Genomic DNA, 17627 nt, shown 5'->3' on the forward strand with positions numbered 1-17627 from the left:
AAGTTTTGATTTAAGTTGAAAAGAGTAGCTTTTAAAATTTAATTATACAGTTATTATTTGTCAGATATTTCACTTGCCAAGTTTACCCTTTAATGAAATACACTTTTCCTTCTATCATATTCCAATTGCATCGCATTGTAGCAGGAAGTCTGAGGGTTGAGGAGATATGGGCTCAAGCTAGAGAAGATAGGAAGAGGGTGCTTCTTGTATTTAGGCTCTCACATTGTTGGTATAATAATATTATATATCCTCCTTTTAAAAAATATAAGACATATTTTGAAAAGTTGAATATTAAAAATATAAGATATTTTTAATTTTTTTTGTGCTGTTATTATTGTCTTTTTTTAAAAATGTCCTTGCTAAATAAATTACTTTATATTTATTTTAAGATATTTATAAAGATAAATATGAAAAGATAAGATTAGCTTAAAAATAAATAACTTTATTAAAGATAAAATTTGATTAAAAATATCTTATATTTTTTAATAGAGAGAGTAGTATTTATATTTAATCATATACACTTTTGTACTAGTAGATACCTTGATTTTAAAAAAATATTCAAAAAAGAGTTACAAACCTGGTCCAGTGAGGTTAAATTTGATTTATTTTTTTTAAAAGCAAGATTCCTTATTAATTAAAAAAATAATTTCCTTTATAATAATTTGTATATTTAAAATTAATTTTAACTCATTCATCTAAATATTTTTAATTTTATCAAAATTAATTTCAAAAAACAATATCCACATATAGTCACGTTATAATATAAGTAGTTATAATTAAAATCAATTATATGAATTAATTTTAACTAACTGAAATCCAAACCACACTGTAGCTGCCATTTCTTTTAATAAAGGTTGTTTTTTGGGCGTATTTATTAAAGATTCATAAACAAGATCAGAAGTACAGCAATCTATGATTCTTTCTATTTGCTAGATTAGACGCTTGGGACGACCGGACGAGAGAGTAACTGTAGCTTCAGTAAGACAAGTCATTTCACAAGGGCCTTTCTTTTTCAGTCCGGATTCTCATTCACAGTAAATTATTGTACTGTATACGAGCACCTGATTCCGTAAAAAAAGATATAGAAACTGAAAAAAAATTGAAAAGTTTGTGAACCAAATCTACTCCCTGTATTGCAGCACCCTGCAAAGCCAAAGTGCACGTTCAATTTTTTCTTCTTCTTTTTTTAAAGTATCCAATAAGATACTCCTTTAAAACCAATTTATGGGGAAAGTTGGTCGAAAACCATGAAGCTGGGGCAGTTTTGCATGTCCTAAGATACCGTTTTTATTTGTTTTTTTATGAGTGAAAAAAAAAACAACTACTAAACTAAAAAAAGCCCATACATTCAAAATTACACAAGCTGAAAACAGACGGACCTAAACAAATGAAGGAAAACACCAACGTCATGTAATACAAGAGTACAATAACTAACAGGTGGAGAAATGACCTATTAAAACTTGGAGCAGCCTTTTGTTGGCAGAGATGTTGAGGCTAAAATCCTTGAGATGCTCACAAGGGCCAATTTTGCTGATAAAATGAAGGAGTCTCCTTGTTTTCATGATTGAAGCAAGTAATTTCTCTGAGACAAGCGATAGATGCCTTGAAAATCGATCAAATGAAATTGTTAAAACAGTACAGTAAAGTGTATGATAATTCTATTAGAACCTTTTGCCTGGAAAATTTTACGGAGGATAATTTGCCAATCACTGCTCGCTTTCAAAATTGACATAATAATTTTGTATAATAAATATTCATTATCAATGCCAGAAAGTACACCAAATCCACGATCCAACACTAAGATAAGACGTTTCTGGAGATGGGGACACAAAATGAAAAGGGGAATAGAAATAGGATTTCCTTTGCACTTTGCATTCATTATTTTTTTTTTTGTGTTTTTTTTTAAGAAAAATCTCAACCCATGATGCATCGACCTAGCATTTAGTAAAATGTAGTTCATTAATTACAGACAGGAAAAAAAAACAATTGTTCTTCTTATAATTCAGAAGAGAAGGAAGCGAGAGAATAAATCCTAAACTTCTTCTTTTTTTTTTTTTAATAACTTGAATCCTAAATTTCTTGTCTAGCAAGCGAAAGTGAAATAAATAACAATTTAATAGAAATTCTATAGGTAAACGACATATTAATCAAAATGAAAGTTTAAACAGAAAAATGATTTACACATAAAGTGATTCTGAAAATTGTATGCTCAATGTAAACATAGAACATTATTTATGACTCAAGATAATAAAATCGGTATAAAACTTTATAAACATAAATATAGACTGCCATTCAATTCTCATGAACTGCTAAACATACCGAGATTGCCACTTGTACATATATGTCGGTCAAAAACTATATTCACTAGGGTTAATTTTACATATCTTTAATAACCTTCAATTAGTAAATTTAAAACGCGATGAAAAAGATCACGGCCAAAATATATATATAGAGAGAGACAGAGAGAGAGGGAAAAAGAGATGTTAGAAGCACAGCTAACATAATCAAAAGAGAAAAAGAAAATCAGAATAAATATGGTACCATACAAATAAATGTGGCAACAAATTCCCAGACAAATAAATCCCATGAGGAAGCTACTGCCAGCGTGTTCAAATTTCAAAAGACAAATTAAATTACGTTACATTATGAACATGAGGAAACACCAAAGGGAACAAAAACAGAAGCAGAGTCCCCATGAACCCCACAAAGAAACTTGCGCAAACTTGTGGGAAGGTAAGATCCAACCACAGAGCTAGCCAAAAATGAACTTGAGTTAAGCCATTCCCTCTACTCGCAGGACGGCAAGATTCCACGCAACGATTCAAAAAGAAAAATAAAGAAAAGTACTAGATTTAGTTTTAGTCACTTCATTCTGGTTATGTACCTCAGCCTCCGAATACTTGGGTTTGTGTTTCTCTATAAGCAAAAATTAGGAGCCCCATTTCCTGCTGGCTCCAACTCCTCCAACAAAAAAAGCCAATATACAGATATTGGAGTGATATCACTTGTATTACGCTGCTGCAAGATTGAAAGGTTAGTGCCTGAAGTTAAGTCAGTCAGAGTTCTTTGAAGAGCCCATTGAAGAACTTATTCCATTAGAAGACTCCTCTACGCTAGCCGAAGCCAAAGAGCTCATCGAGACACGATTCTCCTCGTTACTACTACTAGTACGGGATTTTCCAGGCCTCAATCTCATATTAACACCCATGGGGAAAGGCTCCTGTACAGAAAAATGAAGTCAGTGTTGTCCAATGGAGGAGATGACCAGAAGAAATTTCCTGAATCATCATCCATTTTCTCAACTTTTTAGGCGCATGAACATAATCATCAAGGGAATTTCTCAAGGAAAATGTTCTTATAGATGCGCAGTGACATATTTTATATATCATTTTCAGCCAGTCAATAGCATATAAAGCCTTTCCCTATTTGCATAATGTCAAGGTGTCCAAAGAAATAGACAACTAATGTGCATACAGTACATATCATTAGCTGGTTTTAAGGTGACAAGAAAGAGGAAGTAAATGAGAAATCCTGTAACGAGACTTGCAGTTTATTTCTATCAGCCTAACATTCTCGTGAACACCAGGTAGAATCATATGTAAGATGAAATCATTGGTGGAAACTATGACATAAGCTCTTTTTAAGCAGTAGTCAACAAGAAGAAATATTTCATCATACCGGATCGCCAGCATTTGGGCCCTCTGTATGGAAGAGAATAGGGCGGCAACGTTTATCCTCATTCATCAGGCTCGAGTTTTGGAAATGTGCAATAAGAGCAGCTTTTCCCTGAATTCGAGCATAGGCAAGTGAAGCCACCTTCTCACTGTTAAACTTCTCCCATTTTTTCCCATTAAAAGCCTGCATAAGGTTTTTCTAATTTCTCAGCTTCACCAATTAAAAAAGTAATAATATTGCATAGATAATAACAAAAATTCAAGTTGCATAGAAGTTCTTAGAGTCACCTTGTGAAAGGGAATGATTTGACTAGGATCAGTCATGTTGATGAAGGCATAGCCAACATTACATTTGTTCTGCAATTATTTGTATAATCAAATAAGAAACACAAGTAGGATTCCTTCTATAAAGAAAAAAACCAACTAATGGCATATAAATACTTGCCTTGAAGTCAATTGGTAAATACAAAAAATCATAAGTTCCCCGACATTGCTCATCTATGGCAGCAAGAAGCATTTTTGAAGTATACCTAAAAATAACAAAGGGACGCTTCAGAAATCCTCCTCTGCAATAAACTGATTGTCCAATATAAAAATATGCTGATAAGCACAGCCATGGACATGTGTAACGGCATGAACATCATAATTAAGGGAGAAAAAGTTTTTGAATTTGTGCTGCTAATAAAACTTTAAATTATTTAAGGAAAGCAAACAACCAAAAAATAATCAGCCAACCTGAGTAAAAATCATAGAACCAAAACACATGCATTTAAGTTAGTACTGGCCATATGTTAATAAACCAATTTCAGAATTTAATAACGCTAATAGGGCAATAGACAAATTTTAACAAATGCAATTTTTCTGCTGTAAATTAAAAGATGACAGAGTACTAATGCAAGAAATTAAAAAGGTCATAGTGGCTAGGAGAGCAATTTACATACTTGTTGGGAATATTCTTAATCATAAGTGTTGTTCGTGAGTCTTCTCCATTCAATATACGACTTAGGTCAAGCTCAAATTGCTTTTTGTCAGCACTATTAGTGTTAGCATCACTTCTACGGTGATAGAGGTTTCTCATCCTGTCATTGGTGGACATTGAAGCCATGGGATGTCTCCCAGGGAAAACATGTGGATTTGGGGAGCCCTGCCCAGCATTGGGTGACAAATCCATGCCATTTCCACCAACATGAGGAAACATATTGTGAGAAGAAAAGTCTGGAGGATGCAATTGCCATGTACCAGGAAAACCGGTACTCCCAAGAGAACCCATGTGAAAACCAGAGGATTCAGGGGACTCTGGCAAATAAGAATGTTGTCTATCCCATGGGGAAGCTGTAACAACTGGTGCTGATCCAACATGGTGGTCTATATGCGATGCTCTCAGCATAAGAGATGATGATCTGGGAAAGCCGGGCATCTGTTGAAGACAAGGAGCACAAGCACCATTGACAAATGATGGTGTTTTCGGCCAAACCATTGGACCTGGTGGAGTTTGCTGGTGCAAATTCGATCCATTCCACATGTGGTAAAGCCCATGATTAGGAAGGCTCCCATTTCCTGTATTAAGAAAAATAGAATTTCTCATACCAGGATTCATTGATTCAAACATAAAACTATTCAAACTGCAGAACAAACATGAGATTCTTCATCCCACAATTTACTTTTTGAAAGATGGATTTCAACTCAGATGGTAAGTATATTTAAATAGTAGTTTTAGTTTCTTAAGTTAATAAAAAATTACGTAAAGAAAACAGGAATCCACAATCCCAATAAATCCTTACTCTCAACATATTGCCCTTCCTATATAAGAAGCATCCAATGGACATACCTCCTCCATTAAAGTCCGTCACTTTCCCAATTGAACTGAATCCCAAGTGTGCCTGCTGTCGGAGCTATCTGTCACTCCTGGACTCATATTACCAGATACATTGCTAAAGGTTCTTGAAAAGTTGTAAAGACTGCCACAAGCTAAACCATCATGATACTCAGGAAGGGAATGAGGATGGAATCTAGGAATTGATGGTGCTCTCACTGTGTTGTGAATGCCAGAATTCACATGTGAGAATACATTCAGTGATAAGGCATCCATAGTTTGTCGCATTGCTGCTGGAAATCCATGATCAGATCCATTGTCCAAGCAGCTAGATGCAATTACTCCAGAAGATGTTATTACTGTAAATAATGCATAGTGAGACAGAGAAAACCAATTCTTTCTTAGGAAACAAAAACATGAACAACTTGAAGCAGATAGAAGACCCAAAATCATACCACTCTGTCTTAATGATAAGTTGTCACCCATGCTCTGACTAAGATCAGACTCATTCTGCCCCTTCTGAGACTGCTGCATCAAACTACAAATACAGACTTTCTGATGTTATTTACACACTAAATGAAAGAATTTCTAAAATAAAATTTAATGAGTACTATTTAATAACTGCAGATGAGGGCATAAGAAGAATGTTGCAGTCCATTAACCACGTAGATGTCGGTTTATGAAAGTTGTTATGAAAGGAAGCCAAAAGAAGGTACAGAACCTATAATCTACAGAACTTCAATTAAGAGCTGTGTGCTTCAAAGCAAAGAATAGTAACATGAGCTAAAAAAGAAAAGAAAATAGCCACCATGTTCCATTTGAACCCCTAGGATGACTGGCTTCAAGCTTGATCTGCTTCCCAGCAATTTCACTCTTGTTCAGAGCACGAAGAGCAGCTTCTGCAGCTCGCACATCATAAAACTCTATGAATTTGTCATAATTCATTTCTGGAGATTCATAAATCTGTGAGCAAAAATAGTATTTAGTATCCTCATACAATTTTTATTGGGAAAAAAAAAAGCAATCAAAACAACAGTGATCCACTTACTTCTTTGATTTCTCCATAAAATCCAAAAATTTGTAGAAGTTCATCATGTGAAACAGAAGAATCAAGACCAGATAGAAGCAGTGTACCATGGCTAATATCCTTCTCCGGAGCATTTACCTAACACATCAGCAAGTGTAGATGCATTCATAAGCAAAGCATCAAATCTAAGAATAAGAAGCAACCATGTGGCATTATGATAGGACAAAAAAGAGATTATAATAAGAATAATACTATCTAAATACGGAAAGGGCACTATTCCTGCAGCACATGTGGCTAAAAATCTTACCTTCGGTATGGAATAATGTATGTCAAGTCTCCTAGACCTCAATGACCTGTTTTGAAGAGCTTTCATTGCATTTTGTGCAGCTCTTATGTCATGATAAGAAATCATAACAAATCCACGATGCTTGCAAGCAGTATAAGTGGTTCGGACATCACCATATTGCTGTCACAACAAACAAAAAATTGCATTCGCTTTTTATATGATTCAAGGTGTAAAATTCTTCCTAAGAATTCTATCATATCGTCTACCAACATAAAACAATAAAGATGCACCTCAAAGAGAGCCTTTAGCTCAGAATCTTCAACATTGCTGTTGATGTTTCTAACAAAAAGTGTTCTAGAAGGGTGTTCACCAAAAGGAAGTTTCCCTTTAAAGCCTCCAAAGAAACCAAGATCTCCATCTGGACCACTGGGCCTTTTTCCTGAAGTCAGATGTTCATCACCTTCAAGCTCCATGCCTCCACCACTGCTAAACAGATCAAAATCTTCCAGGTCATCACCAGTTCTGGTAAGAGTATTGGATCCTAAGTCATCAGTGACACCAGAAAATAGATCATCTTCATCAGGAAGGAGATTTCCGATAGTGTCGGCCTCAATTTCTTCAAGAGATTTATATGGTTCCTCCTCAGGAAGTGAACCAACAGTAACAGGCTGTTGAGGCAGAACATCGTTTTCCGTTAACCTCACTGCACCAAGATATGCATATCCACCGCATAAGATGATAAAACTCTTGGAAAAATCAGAAATTTGAAAAATGAACAACTAAGAGAGAAAACAATTTCATGTTTATTGTTTCATAGGTCAAGGGTATTGCCCTTCTTTATTCTGCTCCATTAGGAAAAAGAATCGGCATCTAATATTCTCATTTACCACTAACACGCAAGTAAACTAATAACAAGTAATTATTTCTAAAAAAGTATCAGAGCTGATCGATTGACTAAGCTCCTGTAATCCTACCACACAGTCCACTAGTTAGCATCCATTAGAACAAGATCTTACACTTCCGGGTAAATATCTCAGATAGTGAGCTTGAGAATAAACTACTTTCACGTGAGGCAGCATTAGTAATGATCTTATTGCCAATTAAACCATATGGGCTGGATGCTGGCTGCGTAAGCACATTAGACTGAGACCTGGGACGATGATTTAATGGTTCCTTGGAGGCTTCAAACGTATCAACAATGCCTTCTTCACCAACATGCAGCTTTTCTATGGTTTCTCCAGACAGACCTGTTGTTGACTTTGACCACCTAGTCTTTGCACTAATTTCCCGAGGAGACAAAGCATTCAAAATGCTGCCAGGTGATGCTGTCATTCCATTCTTTCCTAAAGAAATAAAATAAAAATAATATTTCAGAACACACTTTGTCCAGTAAATTAATGAATATTCTCCATATGCATTAATTACTACCAAACACACTTACATGGATGAATATGGATAGCAGGATACACGCATAGAAGGGGAGTGGGGAACATGACAACATTTAAAACTAACATAGTAAAAGCAACAGAGTCTGGATAACAGGTATTTCCAAAATACATCTCTGGTCTTCAATCCAGCAGAGTACACCACCAAAACTCAGGACTCTTCAAATGACCCCAGCTATACCAAAACTAAGGAGTAGAACAGCAAGGATAAGAATTATATGCGCATTGTAAAGCAGCATCGCAGTAAGGATGAGGCAATGAAGTCTTCACCATAAACTGAAACAAATACATCAGTTCAAGCATTTAAGACTTCTCCTTGTATGAAGCATGCTTACTGCACCAATAATCACTACTTCAGATGCAACTAAACATTTATATGAAGTTCACAACAGAAAATGAGGGAAACATTGACAAAAAAATAAAATCCCAGAACAAACATGCTTTTATCACATTTGAACATCGAGACCAGACCCTTATCAGATAAAGCATGCAAAAAATGTCCAGAGAGACTGAGAGAAGTTATTCAGTATTATGGAATCACAAAAGTAGTGACTTGCCAGATTCTAGACTGGAAGTTAGACATGAGCAAACCAATGAAAGACTTGAACAAAATATAAGCCAGTTGATCCTAACCTTGATGGTAGTGTTCACGAATAGATTTTGGCCTCTGCAATCCAGCATTCTTCTAACCAATAGAAGTTCACGATGGGTTAAAAAACCAACAGGTCCGTAAGGCTAAGGCATTAAGGATAGATGAAATAACTTGACACAACTAAAATCATAAAGATACAATGATAAATACCTCAGAGCAAAAGGAAATGTCATCAAAAAAGTGTGATGAGGCAGATACAGCCCTCTGATCCATTATTTCAAAAGGCATCCTGTGGTTCAGAGTCTAGAGGGTGGGGAAAGAGAAAAAATTATTGAAAAGCTCTCCACTTGCTGGCTTTATGCAGCATTTGCCCTCTGTTGAAAATTTTAAGTATCCTGTATGAAAGAAAAAAGGACAGATGGGAATAAACATCGCATCGCATCACAAAAAGCTATTAGGGGGGAGAAAATCCAAGGCCATTTCAGACCCAGAAAGTGTCGTAAATCTTAACTATTAAGACCTTGATTGATCTTTTCCAACATCCTCCAAGACAGCCAGCCACACACAGGTTGGGGGAAAAAATAACAAAAAAAGATATGATGACTTATTAAATTTCTGATAAAGCTCCTTCCTGAATTCTAGGTTTTAACCGTATAATTAAGCGAGATTGCTATAAAACTAGATAAAACAAAATGTGACATCTTCAAGACTTCAACTAAATACCACCAGAAAGAAAAAAGGAAGAGAAGGATAACGAGGAAAGAAGAAAACTCACTGCTCACCTAACAACAACCTAACTCAGCTGAGCCATTTGTTGGCGAAGAAAATGTAGGAAAATAATACAGAACGATCCACAAAAAGGAGTCAATTTTGTAATCAGCTGGGCACAAAGAACCCCCTTCCAGCAGCTCGCTTTTTCTTAAGTGACAAATAAAACGTCATCTTTCTCAAGTTTACGATAATCCGCCCCAGTTTTGGCAGAAACAGAAGCAGATAAAAAGAGAATTTCGCAAGAAAAGCTTCAGACGATGACGGATCAGATGGAAAAACCCATATTTTCAGAGGGAGGAAATAATGGCATGCGTAGAAGAGGTTCTAAATTGTATAATAAAATCAAAATCAGAAACAACAAAACGAAATAATTCAAAAAGATGAGACTACTAAAACCATGCATACACAAATCATAATTGGTCAATTTAACAGATTCATACCTGCAAATTTTCAAACAGTCTTGGCACAAAAACCCCAAAACTCTTTTTTCCTCTGTTCCTTCGCAGAATTCAACAACTTACCCTCCAAAGGTTGAGAAGAAAGAGAAATAAAACAAATCTTGGCGTCGGTTTAGAGCACTGGCAAATCATAAATAGGGGATCTCAGCATTTTTTGGTACTTCGCTGCAACAATCTCCATCTACTTTCACACTGCATTGCGCTGCCCGCAATCTCTTGCCAAGAGGAAAACAGACAAAAATGCCTAGATGTAAAAAAATTTCTTCTTTCTAACAATCAACCCAAATATCGCACCGTCATGCACTAATTATACCAGCTAGAAAGAAATGAGAATTGGAACTCAAAAGCGAAAGAACTAGAAATTCCAGCAAAGTGAGTTTCCGGCGAGATTAGACTCGCCGGACACCCTCTGATTTTGGGGAGAGAATCAGACAAAACAGAGGAAGGAGGAAGAAAGTTAAAAAAGCGTGTTAGTTGGCTTTAAAATACGTGCAACAACAGCAATTATAACAACCAAGAAAAAAGAATGCGAGCATAAATAGGCGCGGTGTGCGTGAGTATGCGTGTATCTTGGGTTTTCTGTAATAAAATGTAATTAATGTTTTCAAATTATATCAAATCGCTTTCAATCTCAGTTCAAATATAATACTTTTTTTTGTTTTTTATTATTATAAAAAAATGAATAGTATAATGGTAAATATTAAGGGAATATGATAAAAAAAATTCATTAAAATTAAGTAAATGATAAATTGCTCTTATAAAATGATATAATTTTTTTTTTGAGTCTTTTAAAATCTTTTTGTCATCAGAGAATCAAATAAAATGATCAAATTACTCTCAAAGTAAACAAAAATTTCAATCCTTACTGAAGAAATTTGCAAAATTTTTCTAGTCTATCTTGGGTTCTCAAGTTCTCCATTCACATCTTAATTCGTTGTATTCTACTAGTCCATCCCCCTCTCCCTCTCCTTCTCTTTCTTCTTGTCATTCTTGTGTTCCTTTGTTTTTTTAGTTTATGTACATGGATTTTTTGTTTTGTTTGGCTTTTATGCATGGGTATATATAAGCAAACATTCTTTCTCTATTACATCGACTGTACGTGTGTAAACTTTTTCCTTCCATGTGTGATAGTTGAAGTTAATGTGGGTTATTGTGTGTAAATGATTGAAGTTTTCATTTTCTCTCCATACTTAAAACTGATAAACATGGGTACTGATGTTTATTCAGTGGGTATTGATAAATTACAATTTCTTATTGCATAGTTGTGAATTCAGGAACAAATTTGTTAATATCAAAACCAAAGTTGTAAATGGATATTTACGAATTTTCAATTCTAATGCATGTATGAACTTGCACATCAAGACTTATAAAATGGCTAATAAATTGTTGTGAATTTAAAAATAAAAGTTTTTAACCCAGGAACCAAAGTTGTGAATGGAGACTTATGAATTTTCAAGTCTAATACTTGTCTAAACTTACACACTAGGACTTGTGAATGATTAATAAATTATTGCAAATTTGGGGATAAAAGTTGTTAACTTGAGAACTAAAGTTGTGAATGGAGACTTAAAAATTTTTAACTCTGATACTTGTCCGGACTTGCACACTAAAACTTGCGAATGGTTAATAAATTATTGTGAATTTAGAGACAAAACTTGTTAATACTAAAACCAAAATTGTAAATGAAACTTACAAATTTTCAACTCTAATACATTTCTGGGAAAAAGTAACATTTCTTTTAATTCCCTAATACTAAAAAAATTTTAAGAAACTCCAAAAAAATTATACCATTTTGTGGAATCAATTTATCATTTACCTAATTTATATAGATTTTTCTATCATTTTTTCTAAATATTATCTTTATTAATTATATTTTTCAGTGTTACTTTTCTTTTTAAAAACATAAAAAATGGAAGGGATCAATTACATTTTTATATTATACTAGTATTTTTGTTCTAACAATTAATTATATAATATATGGATATTATCAAATCATTGTCTAATTATGGTTTTTATTGATTCCATTTTTATATCATTATTACACAGTTTGCCTACTTTTATATCAAATCAATCTAATTAAATTAGCTTTTTTTTAATCCGTTTCATTATGGATTCTATTATTTTGATATAATTTTTCATATATATTTTATGCATCTTTAAATTTTGATTTGTTACACAGGACATTAGTAAGAATAAGAAAACGGTTATAAACAAATAATTTATGCTTTTGATCATTTACAAATAGTAAAAATTATTAGCATTTTATAGCATACATACATACTTATATATATACGGATATGGGTTTTTAGTTATATAGAACAAATGTCAATATAAATCAATAACAAGTGTCTATTAGGCACAAACAACAAATATTATTTTGTCCTAAGAAGTCTTCTAATCAATAATAAATAATTGGTTCAATGCATGCTATTTCAATTGCTAATTGTTTCATTTAGATTGTATCATTGTTTTGAATTAACATGGGTTTTATGATCCTTTGAGGACATCCCATAAAATTAAAATGAAACACAAGTTATATATATATATATATATATATGGCACAAGGTTTTAAGTATGAACCGTTTTATCTACGCTTTAATTCTTCATATTTTTTGTCGTCTTTGAAAAGTTCGAGCAATTGTTTGGCGATCCATTTAATTTTTGTAGTTAGTCTACTATTTCCCTTCAACGATCCTGTTTGAAATGTAATCTATATGTGCTAAAATCTTATAAATATTAGATACAATGTAAAAGAAAAATTTAATCTATATAGTACTGCATATAACAAATGAAATGTACTAGAATAATACTCGCCAGGAGGTTGGCTTAGTTAGGTTTATAAAGAGTACATAAATGTAATACATCAAAAAAAAATTTAAGTATTTCAGGTAAAAAAAATTAAGTATTATATAAATACAACACATAACATAAAAGTGTAACAGTATATTATAAATATTATAAAACCGATAGATATAATGTATGATAAAATGTATTAAAAAATCGAACAGGTCTGGTTCCTCTGGTCCTGATCAATTTTATGTTTGAGAAAACCAAAGGAAGTCTTTACTTTGATCGATTAGTTTGACCCATTTTAGTTGATTTTATTTGGTTTGGTTCAGCCTAACAAGTTTAGTTTGATTTTTGAACATCCTTGCTATTAAGTATCACGCGACCAATTGACCGTTCTCTTGAAATATTTAAAAAATAAAAAATAAAAAATGGGGGGAATTATCAAAAATAAGGTGTACAATTCATTACGTATCTTCTTACATATATTAAAGTTGAATGGTGACCAATGTTCTTGCAGTAAGGAAATCAACAATGACACTGAGGCCTGCTAATATAAACCCTCCTAATCATGACTACTGGCATTTAAAAAAAATATTTTTATATTATATTTTGTAATATCGTAACATATTTTTGTATTTATAAAATTTATAAATTAATTTTAAATTTTTGCACAGACAATATGTTCATAAATAAAATGCCGTACTTATCGTAAATTTATTGCATAGATAATAAATTTTGAAATAATATATATATAGGGTGATAACAAATTTTCAGATTGTAAAAATCATTAATTATTATTATGGCCACTTACATTAAACTAATACTCTTTTAATTTTCTTTATGAGATATTTCTATCAACCTCATCAATATTAATGTAAAGAAAGTATAAAAAATAAAAGTTATAAAATTCAAACATATTCTTATATAATAAATTTAAAAAATAATGTTATGTTATTTTTTTATAAATAATAATAATTTTAAATATGACTTAAAAAATTATACCATAATTTATAAATGAAATTAAATAAATTTTTTAAAAATGAAATAAAAGGGAGCATTATTTTTTCGTTATCGATGGCATCGAGGAATTAGAATTGGAACCTACCTTTGTGCATTTTAAAATGAGCAAGGAGCATCAAAGTTCAAACAAGTCGTTTCGGGGCCCACGTGCTCAGGGAACCTCTGCGTGTCATCAAAGCAATGGAGCTCCACTCTGATTTATCTTCCAAGGATTCAGGTTATGCTTCATGGATGATGTTAGGTGTACGAATATGATCCTGCATGTGAAAGTAAAATATTAAATTTCGTGTATTATAAAAAAAATTATAACTAAAACATATAAACCACATTTTTAAAATTTAAAAGTATGATGAATTTGCATTGAAATATAAAAAATTTATTATTAATAAATATAAAAAACAAATTATAATGTAAAATATAATAAATATTAGATTGTTTGCTTGGTTTTGCTTTATAATATAGGTTATGTTTGCAAAAATTTCAACAATATAATTTTTTTTTTACCCTTTTATCGTTTAATATATAAAAATGGAATGTTGCTTGGTGGGGTGAGGCACCAACTGCGGAAGGGAAGAAGGAAAGTGTGGAGCAAGAAAATGCCATGGGGGAGAGAAACCAAACCTGGGGTGGTATTTAATTGTCAGTTAAGTATTATTATTTCTTGGGATGAGATCCTGCCTCTGTTCCACTCTTGGAATAAATTCATTTCATTTCTTAGCTTCTTTCTCTAACTGCTTCTTTTTATTAATTCAATCTCACGGACCAATTGCTTATTCCTATTCTCAATCCCTTGCCATTTCTTCAAATATCCAACTGATATAAGCATGTGCAACTGATATAGCCACAGTGGATCAAAGTCATCGTCTGGAAATATTCCTTTATCCAAGATATACGACCTTACGAAAATTTTATGCTTTTTTACATTTATATCCTTATTTTATTTTTTTATTCCTTGTTTTTTATAAAATTAATTAGCATAGTTTAAATATTCCACTTAATGACATAAATGAAAGGATGTAAACATTTTTAAAAAATTAAAATATTAACTAACTTTTTTAGAAGCTTAAGTTAGTTAACAATGACTTATATTATTGTTTGATGAGAGTATTAATTTGACAACAACACAAGATATTTACTCATCTGCTCTTATTTATGAAATAAAGAGAAAATTAATTTTAGTTCTATTTATAGGCCGCTTCATTGTTCATATTTACCCTATTGCCTTTATTAAATGCTGGGAATAATTATTAAAAATAATTTTTATCCTAGTTAGATGGTAAAGGTGGAAATTAAACTTATTAAACTGTAAGACATATTTAGTTTATTTAAGATTTTTTTTAGTTCCAATGAAACACGTAGAAAGTAGCTTATAAATAACGCTATAGGAAGAATAAGATTAAGATGCAGCAATTTATTGAAAGAAAAAGGTTAATAAGCATCTTATATCTTAAAATATTACACAAATAGCATCATAAACCTTAAATTCTTGAAATGTGCAAAAAAAATTTCAATTTTTAAATTTCAAGTGCCTAAACTTCACCGTTAAGTTGGAGAAGATGGTCATTAATTTTAAAGGTCAATATGAATGTCACATCAGCATGCAACTAGGCCTTACAACCACAAATGTAACGGCATTTTTTTATAATTTAAAGGTGAGGTTTCAAGCCCTTGAAATTTAGAAATTGAGAACATTTTTTGCACATTTCATAAGTTCTAAATCCATGATGCTATTCATGTAATAATTTAAAATTTAAGATAATTGCCAACCCATGAAAAAATCAACAAACATTGAATGTGAATATTAATAAGACATTACTATTTCAGTCTTTAATATAACACAGAAGTCAACAAGCTTCACACTTATTAAAAAATATTAGTCATAGCCCTGAAATTATTAAAAAAATTGTAACTTTTCAATTTTATTCTTATTTATAATTAATGACGATGATAAATTGGTGCTTAGAAATTCAAATGATAATAAATAAATAAATAAGGGACATAGTTGAAACAAAACATTAATTACACTGACTTCCCCTTCCTATTTGATTTCTATTTATGAAACATTTTTTATTTTTTATTTTTTACTTTCATTCTTGTATCCTAAATCTTTGACTCAAACAACTAGTCTAATCAATAGCTTGTAGGCATCTCTTTAAAAGGCATACCTTCAATTGAAGATTTAATTTAATTTTTTAATGTTCAAAGCAAAACAAAAAAACTCATCTTGTTAGTTGTTTTTAAAAAGATTTAATTTAAAGATTATTTTCATTAATTGTTGTTAAATTAAGAAAAAAGAAATGACAGGTTATATGTTTGGGTTAATCTTTTACCAACAAATATCTATTCAAGTTTTAATAACAACTCATTCTAAATTTACAACATTACATTTATACCTATTTTCTATTCAGGTTTTGACAACAACTAGTCATTAATAATTAATATAAATTTATTCTAACGATCCTTAATTGTTATTTTCCCTACATGTTTCCTGTCTCTTTTCTATTTTGGTTCGTCAATGGCAAAAGTTGTAATTTTGGTTACTATTAAACTAGGGTGAGACAGTGGTAATAAAAAAAAACAAGGTAAGGCCAAGTGCATGCAAGATGAAGTCGATCATCTCATCCTCAAAAACTACTAGTATTGCCAAATAAGTATTTTTTTTTTAAGATTTATCTATGAAAAATAATTGTGAGAATTGCATTACAAAAAATATTTAAAATAATAGAAAACATGATAAAAATATTTCTTGCTCTTAAACTTCATACTTATGTCTAACAGGTATCAAAATTAATCTACATCTACTAATAACATGTTGTCACATTAACACCAACACGACAACATACCACCTCGAGAAAGAGGAGGTTTCAAGCTCAAATTAGTATGTACACTTCTCAGTCGTTTTAAGTTTTGTCCTTTAAAAAAACTCAATTCATCTAGAGTTGTTCGGCCAAAAAAAGATGGGGCATCGCAAAGTGTGTCAGAAACACGAGGACTTAAAATGATGGAAGAACCTAATTTCTAATTAAACGCGGGGAAATTAGGCTCCCTTACCATAGTTCACCCGGATGTGAGAATATGAAGTGAAAAAAATTAAGTTTGCAAATAATATAAGCATCATGGGTGGAGTGCGCAAATAATGGCCTAAACTCAATCTTGACTTAGTGCCTAAAGTTTCATGAATATTTATTTTTAATTATTTTAAGGCCAATTAAGTTGAGTTGAGCTCGAACCTCCAAATTTACAATTTAAGTACAAATAATGCCCCTCGCATTTAAATTGGCCGAAGCCTTCTTCAAGCCAAGTTTATAGGGACATTTTCATTGGCCCTACTTCTAAGCGTTATATGAGTAGTTTGTCTTGGAAGACCGTCTCATTTTTGTTCTAATTGATGGTTGATTTGGTACTTTCCTTGAAAGACAAAACACTCTTGTGTTTAATGATTAGGGGTTACAGGGTCTGGTTTAGGATTGAGTTTCTCAAGATTTAGGATCTCAAGAGCTAGTTTAGTAAAATCTAGTTGCTGTAGGGCTCGAACTTATAGAGAGAGCTCTTATGGAGTTAGTCCTCATGGGATTGGCAGCTTAAGATTCGATCTCTATGAACATGGCCCTCATAGGATTAGCATCTTAGGATCCAATCTCTCAAAATATGACTCATTTATATCAAAGCCATTTGAGTTTGATAGACCAAGGATTGTAGGTAATGACAGCTCAAATACTGGGGCTGTGTAAGGTCTCTCTTACTAATTCAC

The 17627-nt window shown here is 32.2% G+C and overlaps 1 protein-coding gene across 1 annotated transcript; it reads right to left on the reverse strand.

The window, feature by feature from the left end:
• Positions 1–2483: 2483 nt before the first annotated feature.
• LOC129308788 (protein MEI2-like 1) lies at positions 2484–10552 on the reverse strand. Its single transcript, XM_054950153.1, is given in 16 exon segments — positions 2484–3220; positions 3679–3858; positions 3963–4031; positions 4120–4204; positions 4616–5231; positions 5503–5547; positions 5550–5846; positions 5943–6025; positions 6296–6450; positions 6536–6652; positions 6822–6980; positions 7091–7503; positions 7817–8143; positions 8879–8930; positions 9048–9232; positions 10049–10552. Coding segments are annotated over 15 exon segments (2844 nt in total). The 5' UTR covers positions 9126–9232; positions 10049–10552; the 3' UTR covers positions 2484–3052.
• Positions 10553–17627: the final 7075 nt, after the last annotated feature.

This window comes from Prosopis cineraria, unplaced genomic scaffold, assembly GCF_029017545.1.
Source record: "Prosopis cineraria cultivar Desert tree isolate PC_DT_omini unplaced genomic scaffold, ASM2901754v1 PC4, whole genome shotgun sequence".
In the NCBI taxonomy this organism is placed as follows: domain Eukaryota; kingdom Viridiplantae; phylum Streptophyta; class Magnoliopsida; order Fabales; family Fabaceae; genus Prosopis; species Prosopis cineraria.